The 21,893-nt window shown below is 40.3% G+C and overlaps 1 protein-coding gene across 1 annotated transcript; it reads left to right on the top strand.

Moving 5' to 3' along the window:
• The first annotated feature begins 15,319 nt into the window (after positions 1-15,319).
• LOC109477293 lies at positions 15,320-18,279 on the top strand. Its single transcript, XM_019778395.1, has 2 exons — positions 15,320-15,433; positions 16,504-18,279. Exon 2 carries the CDS (start codon positions 16,528-16,530, stop codon positions 17,380-17,382), a length of 855 nt encoding a protein of 284 aa, XP_019633954.1. The 5' UTR covers positions 15,320-15,433; positions 16,504-16,527; the 3' UTR covers positions 17,383-18,279.
• Positions 18,280-21,893: the final 3,614 nt, after the last annotated feature.

Below are 21,893 nucleotides of genomic sequence, written 5' to 3'. Positions count from 1 at the left end.
ACAGTTTCATTTTATTTCTCTCCCAAGCATGCCCATGATTTTCTCTGCCATCCTCTAGCATTTGCATTTATTGAAAATATGTCAGTACATTACACAGGTCAGCAAAGATTGCCACAGACATACAGGCAGCAATCAAATATGAATACAGCATAAGTAAATAATTAGAGGTTCTCCCGAAATGCGGTTTGAGTCTATGGCAACAAACCATAACAGAGCGCTGACTGCTGGTACAACTCATCCCTGTATGGTGGGTGGTGTAGGTTTACCCCTGGTATGATGCAGGTTGGAATGTCGGGTGGGACGTCAGCCAGAATGACAGGCCGCATATGGAACAACACGGCCAGGAAACAGGTTCCCCAGCCAGGCTGGACATAGTTCCCCATTTGTACACTCCCATTCTTGCTGAGTTATGGTAACCCAGATTTTAACAGTGCACCCTTGGTCAAGGTCTTGTATGAACAAGGCTGTGTGCCCAACACGTGTGGGAATGTGATTGGAGCAGCCTTGCTTCTGTTGCTGCACTGCCAAAAGTCATAAAATTGATTTAGACCTTTCCTCTTTAATAATGTGTACAGCATGCATGTACACGGCTTTTACTTTTGATCAAGAAATGCCTGACTCTAAATTACGTTTCGCACAGCTATTGATCGCGACTTGTGTGTCTGCAGGTGGGATTCGCGATATGACTGTATACAGGTACTTTGTACTGCACTAGGATAAAAGTTAAAGGGTAAACCATCCTACAAGCAAGGGAGCAACAACCTCTGGTGGAAAAGTACCCACAGGATGGGCTGTGCATTATTCCTCACACCATCTTAAGGTCTTAACCCACTGGTTCTTATGACAGCGTAATGGCCTTCCTTGCCTTTATCCTTCAGACCTGAGAGCAAAAAGCAGAGAGGTTGTTACCGAAATCCCACTCTAACCAAGCCTTGATCTTGTAACTGCCATCCAGGTCCCCAGTAGGCAGATATTAGAACCAGGTTTTTGCATGTAATGGCACGTAATGGCAAACAATGCCAAGTTTCTCTTTAATGTTCTGCCAAACCGGCTAGCAATCCTCCAGCGGTGCCATCTTCCAGTGCCACCCCGTCAGACCTCTGGATCATCTTCTTATAAACAGAGAGATCGCGTCAGTGCACCGTGCTGTCACACTGGGACCCAGCCAGGAATGTACCAGGCTTTGGGCTTAACACAGGAAAACTTAGAACACTTTCATGTTTTATCAGTATGATTTTACACTTTAAGACTACTCTCTTTAGGTGGATGGATGTACCCAAAGGGTAATAAAGTGACGGCAGGTAAAGGCATCCAATACAATTTTAGGGTGGCAATATTTTTTTTTTCTTTTGCCACTGTGAAATTGCATTGGATGCCATTAAAGGTGAGACACAGTTCAGGAAGGACTAAAACTGGAAAAGGGAAAGCTTCACTGTGAAATTATACTAAAACCCAGTACTGGTAGATATGATATCTGGCCTTGCTAACCCTGCGGTCAGATTTTAATGTTTTTTGATTACTCATTATTTGACCTCTTAAGAAATTTCTACATTCAGTACGATATGTATGCATGGAATCCCCAGAAATGCAGGAAAACCTTGTCAACACCCTACGTAACTGCACATGTCGGAGTCACTGGTGACCTTTGAATCAACTGATGACGCAACAGGATGCTAACTTCACTGAGGACAAGGGCACTCTGCTTCCCTGCAGTCTGTTTCCATGGCAACAGCCAATAGAACATCTGCCTCTTTTTATATCATGGTTGTACATCACATGTAGGAACATGTGAGTCAGAACTATAAGAATGTGTATACTGTTGAAAGTGGCAAGAGTTACAAGAGACTGTAAAGTAAGATCAGATGCAGACAGCTTATCCATTGTTGCCATGGCAGCACTAAGCACCATGTATAAACATCCCACCCGTGTGTTATACTTAAATACTTCCTGCAGTGACAGCCTGTATAACATTGGGAAAGTAGTATGTATCCACCAGACTAACAATGCGGGTTTAAAAACGGTAAAACGTAGCCGAATACAGAGTTTGCCTAGCCTGGGTACCATCCGGATTTTCGCTACGCAACGCTTGAAAGAATCAAGTGATTTTTTCAAGCGTTGCGTAGCGAAAATCCGGATGGTACCCAGGCTAGAGTTTGGCCACTGTTGAGTTCATTTGACCTTTCCACAGACTGACACTCTGGTCAATTCTTGTTCCCTTTCTTTCATAGGAAGGCCTGCTGGTTGAAGCTATGGGGAAAGTGCTCTGGAGAAACTTGTCCACCAGGCAAGCAGAATAGGGCAGGAAACCATAGTGTGTGACAGTTCAACTCTGTGGGTTTGGTTATTTGGTCCCACTTCCCTTCCACGAGCTTCCTCAGGAACATACGGACATGGATACTAGCCAGACAGGCAAACCTCGCATCCTATGTAATTTCAGAGAGGCAATCCAAAAAAAATATTGTGGACGATGAAATCTGTCAGATATTGTCATTTACTGCCATTTCTTATCACATTTTTGTCTTCATTTCATAGGTGAAGTGTTTGAAACAGCTCAAAATGAGTGCCTTTATTTTATGATGCCACCAATAAATAGCAAGAACCTGCCTAAAATATGAACCAAGAAACCGTTTTCTGTCAGCGACATCTCATTTTTGCCTCATAGATATCAGTATGCTATTAGAGTTGATTTGACTTACTACTTCAAGTTACTACTTTGCCCTGAAATCATTTCAGGAAGGATGAATGATTGAATGCAAAGATGGTACAATGTTGGTAATCAGAAGTGAATATTGTAACATCCTCTCTGTGAGGAATTACTACCCAGATGTGAATGCGGGCGGCGTGTTGTTGACTTTGGGAATGCCCCGAGGAAGTTACACAAGGAAGTGCCTGGTGCTTCCCAATGTTTACTGGCAGCATTCCACGTTACTAAGGAAGCTTACAGTTGTCAGAAGATGTGGGTGAAGTACGTTCTGACAGGTGCCTTCGCTTAACTTACCGCATCTCCCTCGGGGAACGTGTCAAAAGTTCAGACATTCCAGCTTGTTGACTCACATGCTTCGAGTTCCTCCGCCGAAGTTTTGCGTGTTCACTTTTCCCGCTTTTGGCATTTTGTTTAGATCAAGTAAGAGTAATTGGATTAAGTGTAATGGTGACTATCTCAATGATTTTAAATGGATGCTTAAATTTCTTTCAAATCCTCCTTAATACACTGTGACCTGTCTCAACCTACATAAGCCACTTGTTAAAAGTAAAAGGTGATAGTGCTTTTATTTAGAAGTCTTAATAAATGTTGCAAATCACACATTTTGTTATACCCCAATTAAAAATGGGGAATGTGTAAAATACTGAAAGTTCCCCATGCACGCCAAAGGTATTGTAGGCATTTTATGTTTCCCATGTATGACTGGCCCATTACATCTCAACAGCCTGGATGCCAGACTCATAGCGTGCTAGGATCAAAGTTAAAGGATCGGAACAGAGTTATAATTTCCTTGGGGGCATGTTATCCCTGGGGCTGAGGAGCTGGCCTGTGTAGTGTGGAAGCCCTAGAAACAGTCTGGCACCCAGACTATCTCAGCAGACTTGTGTCTGCCCAAAAGCTTGACTTGTGCCCCTTGAGTTGAGCTGGAATGTGTAGTTCTTTTGTAGTTTTCACTGGCCATCTTACCACTGGCTTTCGCAGGAGTTACGACATTACTAGCTAAAGCCTAGACTTCTGTGTTACTGGCAATTAAAACCTGTCTCTTTGCTGAACTTGAATGTACAGGAAATGATGCCAAGCCTGGGTTTTACCTTTGATGGTATGATTGGCTGAAAAAGATGATGTCACATCTAACCTACTCCTAAAAGCCCCTGTCACGCATAGCCGAATTTGGACCCTGTTGAAGTTGGATACATCTTAGAGTCTTACAGATGTACATGATTGTGCAAGGTCACTAGTTACAGTACAGTGTTTTCTTCTTTCCAAAGTGAAGATAACGTTAGGCCAAATCAGAAATAAATGGAAGAGAAGGACTTGCTTAAATTGCTGTGGCCTTACACCAACTTATAAGTTATATTACCAACAACACATTACGTTCTTAGAAGTTGGAGTTGTGGTGGCCTGACGAGGGAATGTAGGAGTGTTCTGTCAGAGTTGTGAGCTGTGTAGCATGTAGCATGGCAGGAATGCTGCTATAGTACACAGGCTTGTCCACAAAGTACACACTAAGGGCACATGTCAGAAAGACATTTTGGTTTTCAAACCAAAGACATGCTCTCAATTGTGTAGGGCAGTGTTCTAGCCAGCGTCTGTCTGTCATTTGACAGAATTTTGTTGCTCATGACAGGCAAAAATTTTGCCCAATCCATCATCTTTGACAGACAAAACTAATCATGTGAAGATATGGAAAGAGTTTGTCATTAAAAGTTAGTCTACCAGCAAAATTTGTTTAAAAAATATATGACAGTTAATGACAGATCAGCTACAGGGTCTTCAGAATAGCCCCGCATATTTATGCTACACAATTCACTCCGGAAAAGCCAAGAATTTGGTGCCTTTTTTTGATGCAACAATTTGCCAGCCCCATTACATCAACTCTTCAAAGGGTTTTAACGTAAAAGAGTGCAGCTTTCCATGCCTTAGCATCTTATTCTGTCGTGCTAAATCCAGGATGTCCCTTTTCCGTGCTTTTCATGTAGGATCTGCTGTGTTTGGAATTACTGCATTAACATTCTTCTGTCCTGATATACAAGCCGAGTCAGAAGCCATTGTACTGTCATTGGGTTCAGATGGTGTTGCAACTCGCAAGTCCACATCAGCAAATTAGTTTACGTAACTGTCAGTTCAAGCTCAACCCTATGTTATATAACTCAAAGCAGCTTGTCACTGAATTCTGTGATGCCAGCATCTCTTGCCTCCATCCATTCATCTCTATCTAAAAATAAATCCTAAGACTACAAGTAACTCCTATCACTTGTCAATTTTGATTTCCTGATTCCCATTCATGCTCATGTCCAAACTAACTCCAATAATTGCTTTAAAGTGGCCAAGATGTGTATTATTAGTGTCATTATGGATTATATGATATTATGGATTTAATGCTGCCTTTCAGGTAAACCAATGCCTTACCAATAATTGCCAGTCAATTTTTATTTTTTTCAAGGATCCCCATTCATACTCAAGACCAAAATGCCAAGTAATGACATGAATTGCTTTTACGTGGCCACAATGTCTATTATTAGTATGTTGCTGACACATGTTGGGTTCAATGCTGCCTTTCAGGTAACCAGCGCCCATGTCTGTTTGAAGTGTCATGACGGTTTTGTGGCACAGAACAGAGGTGAGATTTCCGCTCTCCAGTCATGCCTCATCCCTCGCTGGTCCATGTCCGTGCCTGGCACCATCGCACTATAGCCTCTACCAGGCTTCGGAAGTGGGTGGAAAGAGTGGAAATTGGCCAAATAATGTTACATGTAGATATATAACATGCCAGGGGTCAATATACAGTATGAGTGTTAAAGTTATACAGCTTGTTTTTCTTTGTTGTGGTGTTGGAGCATTTCGTGTATAAAAAATTAGATGACTTACTGCATGTCAAATCTGACAACAAGGATTCAGAACCAGATTCTGTTTTTTTTCTTAATAAGTCAGAAAAAATTGCAGCAGGCGAGTCTGATTAAACCAACTGATTAAATAGCACTACTGGGATTTTTCTGTTGGATCATTTGACTAACAGTTTCACTGAAACTGAAACTTGAAAACATTTTTTTCCCATGTGACAATAACATCCTTATCTTTCTTTCTGTGGTTTTAAGATGAGTAAACAGACCAGGTATTTGGGTTTGCCACCTGGACATCCAAGAAACCCTGCACCATTGTGATGTTCACTCTCACTGTGTTGTACACAGTGTTGGACCCCAAACAGTACTGAGTGTTCCTTCTCCAGTTGTGGTGAAAAGTGGTGTCATCCCAAAACATTACCTTTCTATGGTGTGAAAGGAGACAATTTTATCTCACTGTTGGTACACACCACATGTATACTTGAGGACCCTTCTACTATTCCATTTTGTTGCTTCCTACAAGGTAAAATACAAGTTAGACAAAAGTCCATATTAGAGAATGGGAGAGACAGTACCAGCCACTATTATAAATGCTTTACGTTCTGTGGACCTCAGTTGAAGGTGTACTAGGCCACACCAATACTAAAATTAACAGATAGCCCAATGCCGTTATGCTAAACTTTAATAATGAGATTTTAAAGACCTGAAAATTTATTTTTGGTTCCCCCTCTTCATTTTTTCTTATTTTCAAAAAAAAAATCATTTTCTTAACACCATGAACCATCAAATTAAATTGGTGTGGTGTGATCCTCCCCTCTTTCCATTCTTGTGTCTGTCCCAACCTGTCATTGTCACAAGTTTTATACTTTTCTCAGTTGGCTCAGTACCATAACCAAAACCTGAACCCCCACAGGGCATTAATGTTATGGATACAGTGTTGGTTGCCATGGCTGTGGACTTTTGAAAGGAAAGAACGCAGCCCAACCTTTTGCATATGTTTTACGTCAGTTGTAGAAGGTCTTCTGAAAGGTCCCAGCTCATTAGGCAGTACAACATGTAATTGTCTGTAGCTTTCCCCAGCTGTGATTTGGTACCTTGGAATGTATTTGATTGAAAGAGCGTTAATGAAAGTCACAAAAGCAAAAATCACTTGACCTTTGGCAAACACACCTATCATGCATAACAGTTATATATAGCTATGAACATTTTCATTATTCTAAATTGAATGTATATATTTAGAACCCTGCCAATTGGTATTTGTTGTCTGAAGCTCTATTCACAAATGCAAGCTTTGAGTCGAGTACTTTCTTTTTCATCCAATCTTCTTGGCTTATCCTTGGAAAAAAAAGTTGGATAAAAGTACATGTACACCTTTTGTATTGTTGGCTAGCACAAAGTGTGCGCCTTGTAGTTGATAGCCAACCAAGTACAATGGTACGCTGCTTTCTTTTCAATGCCCTTTCCTTTGACCATGTCTCCTGGGATAAACAACTGTCAAAAGGGAGTCAATGGCCGGCAGCAAATGTGAAACATCTTGGAGCCTGCCGGTGACATTTAGCAGCTTAGAGACAGATGTAGGACAAAACAGCCACAGGAAATCCTAGCATCACAGAATGACAATGACAGGGATCTCCCAACAAATATTGAGTCAATAGTAACTGTACAAGTCAATGCCCTTCAGCCGGCATCCGTCTTTCCATCAATTTTTCTGCTGATTGACAAAAAATTTGTGCAATCTGTTATCTTTTGACAGACAAAAATTGGTGTGTAAATATAACAATTTGGAAGAACTTAAACTTAGCTTGCAGTAGATCTAGTATACCAGCAAAATGTGGGGATGTGTGGAATAATGGTAGAGTGATCGGCTCAGACCCAAGAGGTCCCAGGTTTGAATTCTGCCTCAGATGCCAGCTTGTACTTACATGCATAAAATTGGTGTGTTACGCCTTTAAAGGCAATTTACCGGTTATTCGAAACAAACAAACAAAATTGCCTTAACAATGTAAGAAATAGCATTTCTGGTATTGCCATGCACAAATATCACACTGATTCACAAGCTGGTTTAGAATTATACAAACAGGAAGATAATGATTTGACTCCCACACTTTCATGGAATCCATCAGACTCTAATTGCCTAACTCCCCTTTAATTCTTCCACTGCTACAAGTGCAGCAGCTCTGTAAGCCTCTTAACAACTAACCCAGGGCAGCAGAGATAACCTCATGTCACGCTGATTTGTTTGGTAAGTGGATAAATGGCACATGGCCTACAATGTGCTGAGGGCTCCCATTAGATGCATTATAAATAGGCAAGATGAGGAAATTCAGAGTCATGTCACTCAAACAAGGTGTTTTAGACATGCATTCTAAAAATAAGGGGTTTTTTTTTATTACTGCTGTCAGTAACGCCTTACAGAATAGCACTCCAAAGATGACTCACTATGTAAGGGAGGACATTATACTTCTGTATAATGTCCTTGGTTTGGGCAAATCACAAGACATCAAGTTGACAGAGACCTTTGAAAAGCTGCACCATAAATTGGTTGAAATAATTGTGTACTTTACAATCTTTTGATAATTAGATTTTTAGGTAATTGCATTTACAGTAATTTGTGTCCTCACATTTGCAGCCATCAAAATCCGACTGCTCAGTTAAAAAATGATTACACAAACACAACATAACAAAAACAGTCTTCAACAAGTAACGGATGTGTGTCCAGCCATTAGTCTGGGAGTGACGTCACACATAGTAAAGAGGAATTATGTAACATGTTTGCACCAATCACTGACATATCTTATTTGAAAAATCAAAATCTTCATTTGATTGTAATTTACTTCCACTTTTCTTCATACTAATATTTGTGCAATTATCTCACATTTCTGACATTTATGGTTGGCCCTAAATCAGTCCACAGGAGGCGCACTCATTTTGTGGCACCACCTCAAAATACCAGAATGTAAACAAACATGGCTGACACCTGCTTTGTAAGGCCTATTTAGACAAAATATTTTAGCACCTCCACTTCTTAATGGCTCTTATTTGCAATGGAGTAGGGCTGATTCAACTGACTGTGAAATGAAGAGCATTGTCCTAATGTTACATAATTCAGATGTATATGTTATTATTACCTTGACCAGTGATGAGAGGTGGTTGACCTGTGGCTGTAGCTAACTAGGTCACCTGTCAGACTGATGACCATGTGACATTCCACATGCTCACCAGGTGTGCCTGTCAACATCCCTGTGTGCATTTCTTAAATTATGACAGTGACATTGCAATTTTGCATCTGATATACTGCTATGGGATTGATAAAAAATCAAAACCTTGATTCAACTTACTAGTTATATTAAAAGGGTTACCAGAAATTGACTTTGAAACCCAGTTTTACTGAGAGAAACAACTAATCAGACAGTGTGTCATTATAATGACCAGACCAGTGATGTATCACCTCAGTATTGTACAGGACATCACAAAAGTTACAAATGACATAATGGACATTTGTGGTAAACATTTTGACATTTCTAAATGACGCCTTTCAGGAAATCTGTGGTAAAGGTGTTTCTTCCTCCCGTCTCTCACACCTGTACTGAACACCTGACTGATGATGAGTCAGAACATGCCATACAGGTAAACAGGAATTATCCTCCCACCCCTTCCTGTTATTGCTGACCGTAAGAGGCAGTCTGCACACTTTTCCATGAATCGCAGTCAGGCGCTATTAATTTTCAACAGTAATCGTTGTCAGACAATTGTTCGTGAAGGGTAATTGGTCGCTTTCATTCCACGTGGCACAATATTTATCATCCCGAATTCATTGTAATTGAATTAAAACTTTTGATATCATGTACGTCAAAAATAGATTGCCCAAAAATCACAATTGTCTAGACACCCTAGCCTCTACCAGGCTTGGGGAGGCGGCTGGAAAGAGTAGAAATCGGCCAAAATAGAGAGATAAGCATGCCAAGGGAGTTTGGGCGTGGGGCCCGTGGGGCGGCGAACTGTTCTCTCAATGGCCAAACTCCCTTGGCATGCTTATCTCTCTATTTTGGCCGATTTCTACTCTTTCCAGCCGCCTCCTCAAGCCTGGTAGAGGCTATAGACACCCCATAAATTTGCTGTTACACAATTGTCAGCCCTCCTAAGTTTACCATCAAGAATTGCCAGTATGCCCCCATGCAAACCCTCCTGTCAGTGTCACCTGTAGTTCTCTCATACCTTGTGGAAATTCTATGACCACCAGGATCCCCCATGCAGACCCTCCTGTCAGTGTCACCTGTAGTTCTGTCATACCCCCTGGATAATCTATGACGGACACGTGGCAGGAAGTTGCAGGTTACATTGTACGTGTACATGTATGATTCATCACGATTGTTTCTAGGAAAAATTACTTCAACTACCTGTATGTGTGTACAGGTGACCCTGAGGACAATATACTAGCATGACTTCATGGTTCCTATCTCAGATTTGGGGGATTTTTTTTTTTTGCTCGTTCACTTCATATTTTCGCTGAAAAATTCTGAGAACCGACAAATTAAATTGGTGTGGCTTAATCAAGGTGTAACATCAGCCCTCTCAGACTTCTCTTCCTCAGGAACTCACACCTCTACTCTACAGAAAGGAGACTCCATTTCCTCAGTCAGAGTCATTCTTGAAGCACCCACAATTTTGCTTGGCAAAATTTTCATTTCATCATTCTGAATCATCTCCAAAAATGCTCATACTGGTATTTTGACCCCCCACACTTGAAGCAAGTCTTTGTCTATGTATCGTTTAAGTGATTTGATAAAAGTGGTTTGATTAAATTGGTGTGACCTTACATTTGGTTTACACAATGATTATATGCATACATACATACATTTCCCTTATTCTGTTTTTCAATCAATCAACAACGGGAAGCTTGCAAAGGTAGGGTATCCATCAAACAATTCAATCAAACTAAAAATTTTATTAATAATACTACTTGTCAATCATTCTAAAGAATTTTTTCAAATTTTACGTAAAATAACAGAAGACTTGAAGATCGTTAACAGTGACATAGCAGTATCTCAACCCTCCATTTTTATTATGTCAACATGAGATCCCCATACTTGACTGTTTAGGCAACCTTCCATGACTGTCATGTGGAAATAGTTGTCTGTGTTCTTTTGTTGTGGGTAAAGGTATTTACTTCCTCTTGCACAAAGCCCTACAGGTAAACCTACCGCAAACATGAAAACTTTTTTTTACAAAATTTAAAACCCACACTGACAATCTGCATCAAAACCATGAAACCTTTCTGTGATTCCATATAGTATAATATGTGTGGTTATAAGACTAAATCCATAAGCGAAAGCCATAAAGTGCAGATTTTCATAATTTGCATGTATTTCTGTGTCAGGAAGTTTTTTGGAGTTACAGTACTGAACCCAATCAGGTGGGGTCTGAGTCATAGCTGTGAAATTGACCGTTCTCACGAGAGGTGTTGTACCTGGCCCAGGTAACACAGCACTTACACAATCGTCTGAAACCACAGGTCTTTACTGCAAGTAAGAGTCAGCCAAAGTTCACTATATGCTAAGGCCATACCAATTCAATTTCTTGTTTCGAAGGACGTTTTATGTTGTTTCTTTGATTTTTTAATAGAAAATATAAAACGACAGTAAAAAAGCCGAGGAGTCCAATAGATTAGCCTCAAATGTTACAACATTAATGGTCATTAATGGTAACTAACAAGAACTTGAGCCATGAAAATCAACACGCCGGGCTGGTTGATAATTCAGACACTAAAACTTTTAATGAAACCACTGCATTGATAGACTTAAACTGTTGGGGCCAATACATCTGGCTATCTTTTTTTTTTTTCACATTTGTTGGCAAATGAACACACTGCCAATTTGATACAGTCTTGCCAATTTGATCCTGTCTTGCATCCACAAAAAATCTGATTGAGATATTCTTTTAAAGTGCTGTGGCAAGAAATGCAGTATTACACATACTTAAAGGCTTGTCAAGATTCAAACAAAAAACTGCTTCATGATTTCTTCGTGTCAAATAACGATTGCACCAACCTCCCTATAGAAGGTTTCTAAGAAATGCATTGTAATTTGAAAGATGTTGCCTAATTATCGTTAGTACACGTGAGTAGTTGAACTTTTCCAAACAGATAATACGGCGCAGTGCAGAATTTAATGAACTCTTGAGGAGCAATTAGTGCAGCAATTTGGGTCATTAATGGTGGGATAACAAGAACTTAAGTGAAGAGATGCTTCCAACAGGTGCATTGAATATCAACAACTCTGATTGGACATTGCATAATATTTTTGGATCCACTAATTGGGGTTTTTGTTGTCTACATATTTTGGCAATGCCTCAGGGGCAGAGCCAGTTTACACAGTAATGTTTCAACTGTGTTAGAAATACTGTTAAAACTTCAGTGACCAGTGGCTGCATTAGCACAATCACTGAACTACTGCATAGCAGCCAGGCAACAGAGGTGTGGACAGAGCTGCTTGGAGGTCTGGTGTGAAGACTAGTCGACTGCCTGCCCACCCATGTTAGGGACCCCCGCAGCAGTATACTACATGTCCTGCATTTCCACACCAATTTCATTTGATAGTTCACAGGTTTTCTATACAAAAAAAATGAAGAGGTTGCCTAAATGCTACTTTATAGCAGCCGTGAAGTCAACATGACAGGCTGGCTTATAATCCATTTAATTTTAAACCACTGCATTGATATCTGATAGATCAAAAAACTGTAACTAGAGAGACAAGGACTTTCTTTAACTGCTGGTGCCAAAATATGAGTAAAGAACTGTGTGATTCAGGACCTGAACATTTTTTTTTTCAAATTGGAAAAAGATTCAATGGGTTCATCTGAGAACCAACGGATTAAATTGGTGAGGCGTTATCTCTGTTTTTTTACCATGACTACAACTACACAATGACACTAAATGACACTACAGTTAATGACAAGGTATGTAGGATGAAGTCAGAGGATGCAAAAGGTGCTACAGTTATCTTGGAGAGGTTTGTTTTTCACTCTCTCCAAGGAGCTTCTTGTATGCTCTCTCACAACAATTTGAAGTATTCCTTTTGTGAGCTAAGCTGTTAGAACTGACCTAATTACTGAACGCTCATATGAAGTGGGATGCGGGGGAGGAATACAGATGAGAAAAACAACTTGGTCGTTCACCCACATAATGATAGTACATGTACGGAAAATGTTGGCATTTTTTTGCAATGGTTGTTTACCTCGAAACTATGGCACTGCAAAATACGTATTTGGAATGGATTGGATCTTTATTATTCAACATGCAGACATATATCAATCTGAATTTTGTTAGGGTTTACAAAGATAGACATGAAATTTACATACATGATCACAATTATGTGAAAAAAGACGAAAATTTCCTTAATCATAAAAGTATGTTCTCAGGGACATAACGTTTCATCCTTAGAATGCCATTTTTTAGATGAGTGCGTACATGCATATATATACAATAAAGATGTTGTATCATCACGATATTGTGATTGCTCAGTTCAATGGACTAATCACATATTTAGCAGGTGCACTATGTATGGGATTGGAGTGTTTTCTATTGTTCTACAGAAGTGGATGACATTCAACCACAAATTTTGAAAAAAAAAACTTCCTACCAGGCAAATAGATGATTCTACAGTAATAAACCATGTACTGAGCTGGTCGTTTTTATGAACCTATACCCCCCACGCACACACACCTCTAACTTCTTATCACAATTATACAATTATCTAACTAAGCACTACTGAAAAGGAAAAAATCACAGAATTTGTTGTCAACAAAGTGGTAAAGTTAAAAACAATAAATTTCAAGTGAAATACTTCAATTATAAATAAATGATAAATATTGTACAGCGCGACCGATTTGAAAACTCGTATCTGGTACAACATTCGGCCCCTGAACGGATCTATAAACTCTGTACAATGTTGGACTGATGTTTGTGACGGTTGAGTGCGCCGTTCTTGACAAGATAGGCGTGTGCCCGGTTAGTCCTTAGCTCCAGGCAGAACCACAAAGACGCACACGGGCGCGCCGTGATGCAGGGCCGCAGGCAATGACGTACTCGGGTCCTAATTAGCGAGGCGGGGTCCTAATTTACGCCTTATTTTTCGACAGCTTCGTGCATGATTTATTAGTCGATAGATAGATATCTTGTGGATTATACTATTCACTATGTGGTAAATATCCGGAAATTAATGGAATAACAAGTTGAAATGTACTATACTGTATACTGTACGTTTGTGAATGCATCTAAAGCAGCGACACCTGTGCTGTAGTGCATTGTGAACCAGTCAGAATTGCCCTGAGGAAGGTGACAGACGGTCACGGAAACGTCGGCTGAATAAAAGACTTGGTTGTGTAACAAGAATCTCTTTACTCAACAACAAGTTGTCCCTAAATGCCCCCAGTTGCATGGGCCCCGACATTTTGTGGGTGAATTTTATCATTTTTGCTAAACTCTATTTTCTTGGAAAGATACGTATGCTTCTGTCTCCATCCCGAGAGAACGTACTAGTATTAAAAGACCACTTAAAGAAACATAATTAATATAATGAAACACACAGGAGACGCTTAAAGTCTAAAAGTTAGGTGAAAAATCTTGCCCATTTTATTGCCAAACCCTTCAAAAATAATAACTTTATTGCACAACAAGGGTATAACTAAAAGATAAAAGGCTACGTACCTCTATTGTCGGTCAATGTGAAAAATAACCCGAATTCTATTTTACTCACTAATTTATGGACACTAAATATCCTATTGGTGAGAAAAATAGAATTGGGCTTATTTTCCCAGTGATAACCGCATTCACTGCCGCTGACCAATATCAACCAAGTTGTCTGCGGCTGTCGAATACTAACCCTCAGAAAGGCAATAAAATTTTTGCTTTTCAATTTCATACAACACTCCAAATCATCTGTTCCTGCTGTATGGTATATTGAAAATACACAATAGCAAGCGAGAGACGCTCTTTTTTCGCTGATGAAGATTTGTTTCAAAGAAACCGAACGGTCGTCAGAGCCACCTCAGCCTCGGTTAGTTGCTCTGTCAGTATCATGTCGTAAGACGTAAGACGCTGTTGTGTGCTCTGTATGCGTCTACACATGCACACAAACAGTGATACGTCTGCAATAAAAAATAACAAGCACGGCTTCATCTGGTTTCGGTAAAATGTTCTCTTTCTTCTTATTTTTTTTTAATATTTGAAAAACTATATGTAGTAGTTTCTGGAGCTTGGCTTAAGTTCAGGTGAGACCAACTCATGCATAATGAATGAGCATCGAGTACAATACCGGTCGAGCAAGTTTGCTCAACTGTAGTGTATTAGATTTCACTAGAAGACTGTTCACATTTCTGTGTTTTTCGAACTTAATCTGACTTCACTGAACTCGTTTATAGAGATCTTAAAGTACCATCGGGTACACATGAATTGAATTATATTTCACAAATTTGGATTCGCGTTTTAAAAATGTTCTTGATCCGTCTGCCGCAGTCACCCCTATAGACCAATATTTACGTCGACCTGTCGGACGATCCTTTGTGGTATCTGGTTACGGTGATTCGGGTGAATGATTTTGTTTACAGACGACAGTACACCCTACCTGGCGGGACGGGGTGTTTGCTGTTTTTTCTAGCTTTAATTTTGCCTGAAATCAAGCACATTCGACGATTTACTCGGTCGTCTTGTGTATCCATATTTTGCTGATGTTGTCCTGGTGAATTTTAAACCAAATTAGTCAAAGGCTTTTTATAGATTGTTGAATATGGACCGAGGTCAGGGGTCAGTGTGTTGAGTACGGCCGACGTCACAGGTGGATTTGAGTCCCAGGTACCAGGAAGAAGCTTGTTCTACTCATTTCTAATTTTACAGGTGAGTAACAACTCTCCTTCCTCCTTGTGCATTAATCATTTTTATTTCATGTACCAAATGTTACCAATGGTGCAGTAATTGCTTCTCAATGTTTTTCAAATATCCTTGATGATTTTATTTTCATTATCACGTGTGCACTACACCATATACTATCACCATTCTATATTTTTCTGTACTTACAAAAATCGCTATGGTACACATGGCTTGTTTGATAGTATAACTCGAAAAGCCATGTATTTATGTTTTAGTAGAACGAAAACACTGCGTTTTATACACAATATGTCCTTGGTATGACCCGTGATGAGGTCGTTAGCAGCAGAATATTAATGATGAATATATAAATTGGACGCCGTACAATAGACGGTATAATTACATGCATGCAACAGGAGTCACTTTGAGTCGTTACCCAATGTCGCGGGGAGGGGGGTGCATACAAACCTGTCCGACCGGTGTGTTTCTGATATCAGACTATAAAAACGTACAACAGAAATATAAATTCAGATATATATGATTTCTTCATGAGATACAAGTGTACAGTCCAACTTGGTCACTGCCAATGTAGCAAAATTAACGTTGCAAAGAGAAAAAGTGTTCCCAAGTGAATCCAATATAATGGCCACTGAATTTAGGATCTCACAACCCCCCTCCCCCAAATGTACATAATAGACTTCTCAAATTACCAAGGCAGTCTAGCCAGGTATTTTTATGGTGACCCAGCACGTGCTCGCAGCCACCGATATGCCTTATAAAATAATAAATTTCGTCGTTGTGGGCTTCAATCATTTGAGGCAAGCTTCTTTGTACCTGGAAGTCTTACTTCCGTCAATACACTTTACATACACGTGTACCAAAAGAAGAAACTTAATCATCTTGACTTTGTACGCTCACTACACAGTGAGCAGATAAGCATATCCCAAAGGCAAATTTCACGTGTATAAAATACACTGAGTCCCAAAGCTATACGTCTGCAGCGGTTCTAGTGTCTATATTACATTTTTGTGTAGAAACTTTTTAAGATTTCGTTTGAATACATTTCGTTTCTCTAACAACGTAATCCCTCTCCTTCACAGCTTGTTTTGTTCTTGACTGACAATATGCGAGGAGGCGATTTGCTGGACAGTACCACCCCACGGCCCGGATTGCGATGGAAGAGTTGGATCAAGAGTCCCAAAGTTTTGGGGTTTGCGTCTTCCGCATTCTTCCTCGTTTTTGTGAACTACCTTCACTTCGGAGTGGTTCTGAAAACGTGGTCTCCTCAGAAACCCCCCGTGGACCGGGAGAGTTGCACCTGCCCGTGTTGGGATACCATCTTCAAGGGGACGTACCAGATGGGAATCAGCGGCTACAAACACATGTACTTCAACATCACCCCGCAGGCGCTAAAGATGTGGACCCTGACTGTAGTCACCATCCTGATGGTACACGAATGTATCTGTTACATCATCCGCATCTTTCTGAACAGTAAAATCAGGACGTCCATGCTCCTGCTGCTAGTCTCTGTCGTCCACTCACACTACTACTCGTGGTGGGTTCTGTGGGGGTACTACAACGACGATTTCTACGCGCAGTGGCCGCATCAGATGTTCTTCACCCTTACGGAGCTGATGTCGACAGTTCTGGTGCTGTGGCAGCTGGATGAAGCAACCCCCTTGTCCCCGCGACTGACGCTCGTCATCGCTGACATCGCCCTCTTGCACATCCTGGCCGGGGGAATCGACCAGTTCGTCCTCAACGTGATCTTCGGGCTAGGGGAGCGTCATCAAGTGCTCAGAGACCTCGCCTTTATGTCGTCTGATATCATATATCTGATAGTGGCGTGCATAGAGTTAGCGCGCTTATCTTGCGGCAACGGAATGACTTTATCGCTTCTGTGGAAATCACTAAAGTGGGATCTGCTGTACTCCGGTCTTGTTATATCGGCCCTGCTCGTGTTTTTATCGCTCCTCTGACGTATGCTGCACTTGTATCTTGTGATATGCTATCTTAGTGACTTCCGTAGAGTTAATACCAGCTGAGCTGTAAAGGAAGACATGTCAGAGGCGTTATGCCGACTGTAGCACGTTGTACAAGTATTTTTTAATTTCAATTTCTGAAGAATTTTACTGTCACGTGACAGAAAAGGCACTAGGCTCTCTTTTCACAATTATGGTCAGCTGGACCAGGCCCATCGTCTACCGGGAAGGAGGCCGATGAAGAATTTTATTATACAGTATATAGGGGTTGTAGAGATGTATGTACATAAACCGCTCATGCATATTCAGCACTGTAAAGGCGTAACATTGTTCACAGTTGGAGCTGCATATCTCACCATGTTGTAACAATATACATATGTATGTCACAATTACTTTACGTTTGAGACTGTATTGTTAGCAGTAACATCAGTGCACAGTCAACCAGTAACATTTAAGCTTAATTCAGCTCACAGTGAACCAGTCTCAATTGCCCTTTGGAAGATGACAGGTGGTCATCGAACTGCGAGCGAAACTTCGGGTCTTGTTAAACAAGTGGTTGTGAATAAAGAACACTGCTATCATTTGCCAAAGTCATACTGAATCAGGTTTAAACTGTTATTCCCAAGACAAGACATTGGACTTACACAAATTTACTACTGTACCGTGAACTCAAGTCTTTGTCAAGGATTGTGAGATCGGTGATGTCACGCGTGTACCATTCGCAATACTATACTCCCGTGTACCTATTTATTTTTAAAGAGAGTTAGAGTTAGATGAATTATAGTATATAGTAGCTGTTTGTTTTGTTTTTCTTCTTATACAATTCCCTATGTACTACTAGTAACTAGTATCATCCAATATGTTATATCATCCAGTGCATTTAGCCCGGAAGGGCATGAATATGCAATAAACATCATTGTCATTGTCATTTAAATTCTGTAACTAAGCGTGTGATATGTAACCTCTGTTTATTGATTCATCATAAAAATCTCAAGTACATGGCAGCGCCGGCAATTAAGGGCGCTGATTTGTATACTTGCGTTAAAATTATACAACACACAATTACCATCACAATTACATACAAGTGAGTTTTTAAAAGACAAGTGTACAGCCAGTGTTAACTCTACATACTATAGATAATACAGTAGTAACGATATAGAGTCACCATCATGTGCAATATGCCCTTGTGATAGTTTTAATGATTTGTAAATTATCCGCAATTCAGTGGCTTTCTCACTGCGAAAGTTCAACAAACGCACGGTGACTCACCGCCGGGAATGAATGCGTTAAGTTTTCCCGGGTCGGAGATCGCTATCCATGCGTCCTGCGGTCTGGTAGATCTCCCCGCGCCCGAGGCTCCGTGACCAACACCCGACATGTCTCCGCTCAGGTGTGTCGTCTGTCTGTTGTGTTCTCCCAGCCAGGTGAGACGCGTGTCCGGAAGGCAGGATCCCGGTAAACAATGGCTGCACAACCTCGGGTGATGGGGAAAGGGGTGACTGCCTGCATGAGTGACTGCTGTGTATTGTCTAGATAACGAGATAATGAAGATTTTTCCCAGTTTCCTTCGGTTAGAAAGAGACGAGTATCTAAGCCATAGACTAGACTCTACCAGGCTTCAGAAGGGACTGGAAAGAGTAGAAACTGGCCAAGTAGACAGATACATGCCAGGCGAGTTGGTCCGCTAAAGGAGTATTTGCCGCCTCCCGAATTTTAGCGGACCAACTCCCATGGCATGTTATATGTCCATTTGGCCAATTTCTACTTTTATCCAGACGTTTCCGAAGCTAGCATGCATTAGACATAAGTTGCATAGTTGTGGATAAAAAGTTAACAGAGAGATTAGACCATTATCAATCTGATCGTGCTTTCTTTTAGCGGCAGTGAAATTATCGAAGGGTTCACATTAACTTGTGTACTGTTGATTTAGAATGAATGAATGAACGAACGAATGATGATTCTCTCATTGATTTACAAACTACATTCTACTACAAAATGGTGTTCATCTTCTATGTAAATTAGAGTATATGGAGATGGGCAAATCCATTGTTCCGGGGATACCAGCACTCTCATCTTTCACTGCAACCTGTTATGTTGCGTGCGAAGTATGTCTAACTCTCACCAGCTGAGATGAAAGGTTATCTCTGCATCTTTTGTTCTCTGCAATTTCTTCTGCTCCATTTCCTCCACAAATGTAATCAGCTGTCACATTATGGTGACGCGCCTAACGATTTGGAGATAGATTGTTGTGGCGAGAACCATTTCAGAATGATAATTTCACGTCATCAAAAATGCATGATCTCTTGTTGTCGATTGTTGTGTATGTCTGTGGTTTTCTGTGCCATTGTTAGCAGGCGAGTCTGTTACTAGTGCTTAATTAGCCTTGTAGGTGTTCTTTTTTGGGTCACCATTGTGGGGATGTTACATGATTCTAATCTAGTGCAGTAGATAATCGTCTTGGACAAAGACTTTTATGCTAGGCTAGAGGAGAAATACCAGCTCTTTTATAATTTTCTGAAGCAGCTGCGGACATTTGTCTTTACATCTCTGGTAGTTTGGGGCTCTTTTAGGCTCCTTTAGGTCTTCCTACTACCTTTGCTACTCCCTGTGTTATGGTAAAATGAAAACTGTGTTTTAGGATTGAATTCAAAGGTAAGAGAGGTCATAAACATGCTTTCTAACATTTTTGACTACATACATAGTGTTATAATCAAAATGCTTGTGCTTCATGTCTTACTGCAATAAAATAAGTGTTCTCAACCATTATCTATCCTCCCTGCTGATATCTGATATAACGGTACAAGTTCGTCCAATTGTCACAGACAGTGTTCCTTTATTTATGGGGAATGTAACATTTTGAAGTAATGTTGTTTACCACTAATGGCGACCTAGTGTACAACCCCTTCATCTTTTTTTCAAGCTTCGAAGACAAGGATTCTCTTCAACTGTGGCGGCCCAAATTTGAGCATCTTGGAGTTGATTCAGAACCTGAATTTTTTTTTTTTTTTTTTTTGCAAATCACAAAAAAGGAAGCAGGCTAATTCAAGAACCAATTGCTGAAATTGGTGTGGCCTTTAATAATTTCATAATTCTGGGGGTGGGGGTTTGGTAGGGGCCGTTGTTGAAAATGATCGACTCAACTTATGAGAACAACATAAGAATGAAGGCACAGAACTACCAATACCAAGGTCATATATCAATGTCAAGGTCATGATGACACAGCCTTCAACCCAAGCAGCATAACTGATGTCATGGCCAATGCCATTGAATGATCCAGCTGCTCAATGTCATGCCTGTGGGAATTGTATTACAAGGCTAACATATGTATTTGTGGCATTAGATGTTGATGGATGAAACTTCAAAATGGTTCTCTTTTTAATGTATAAAGTCTTTGTTCTCTTTCTGGGGGAGTTTTGTTCATGTGTTTGAGGTACTTTCATGACTTTAATTTCTGTCATCAGATTGATGATAGAATATTCTTTTTACTTTTATTAGAAAGTTGAGATTGTGAGCTTTCCAGAAATATATATGTGTGTACTAGTATACATTTGTTACAATAAAGAAAACTACTTAATATCATCTGTTGCAATATTTGTGGTTGAAGATCTCGAAACCACTATACAGTTGGACTGGCCTTAATCAGTTTGGGTAGCAGAAAGCTATAAAATATGTATGGAGTTTTGTCCAAAAGCATGATAAATGTGTTAAACAGACAAGCAGGTCGGTCTGAGTCCTGATGTTTCAGATAGCACAGGCCTGAGAGATGTCATCATTTGTTTGTTGGCCCTGTGAAACCTAATAGTACAGGTCAAAACTGACCAGGAAGATGACCCAAGGGACCACTATCATCTGGACTATGTGGACAGGTGGTCACTATAGACAGGACTATTTATGCTGGTCGATGGGAAAATAATTATCATAATTTAAGGCCATATCAATTTTATCAGCTGGTTTCCAGGTTCCTCCCATTCATTTTTGTCTGATTTGCCAAGAAAAAATCAGGTTCTGAACCAACTCCAAAGTCCTTGTCTTTGTTGTAACAGTTTTCCAAGTTGTCAATGTAGTTGTTTGACAAAAAGTTAAAAATCTATTATATTGATTATAAGTCAGCCTGGTATGTTGACTTCTTGGCTCCTATTGTAATTTGTTTCCCTGTTGCTTCATTTTTTTTTTCTAAAAAAATCCGAGAACCAATAAACTGAATTGGCCTGGCTTAAGGAACCAGGAAAAAGTGGTCACAATGGACAGGTGGTCCTTATGTAGAGGTCACTTGTACCTGTTTGACGGTACATGGATATACAATGGATGCTTTGACAATTGTCTGAAGCAAGTGTGAGGAAATAACAAGGGACAGAAAGGATTAATCCCTAAATTAAAGGGGATCAAGTATTAGATGTTACAGTAGCATTCATCAGATACTAGGATATCTTACTAATCTCTCATCATAGAATGTGATATGCTGCGGTGGAAATCAAAGAAAAAGCCGCGTGCACTTTTGCCCTGAGCAT

The sequence above is a fragment of the Branchiostoma belcheri genome, unplaced genomic scaffold (genome assembly GCF_001625305.1).
Source record: "Branchiostoma belcheri isolate BF01 breed outbred unplaced genomic scaffold, Haploidv18h27 scaffold4, whole genome shotgun sequence".
NCBI classification, from domain to species: Eukaryota; Metazoa; Chordata; class Leptocardii; order Amphioxiformes; family Branchiostomatidae; genus Branchiostoma; species Branchiostoma belcheri.
The sequence above is the reverse complement of the archived record's forward strand: the minus strand, read 5'-3'. Positions and strand labels throughout refer to the sequence as shown.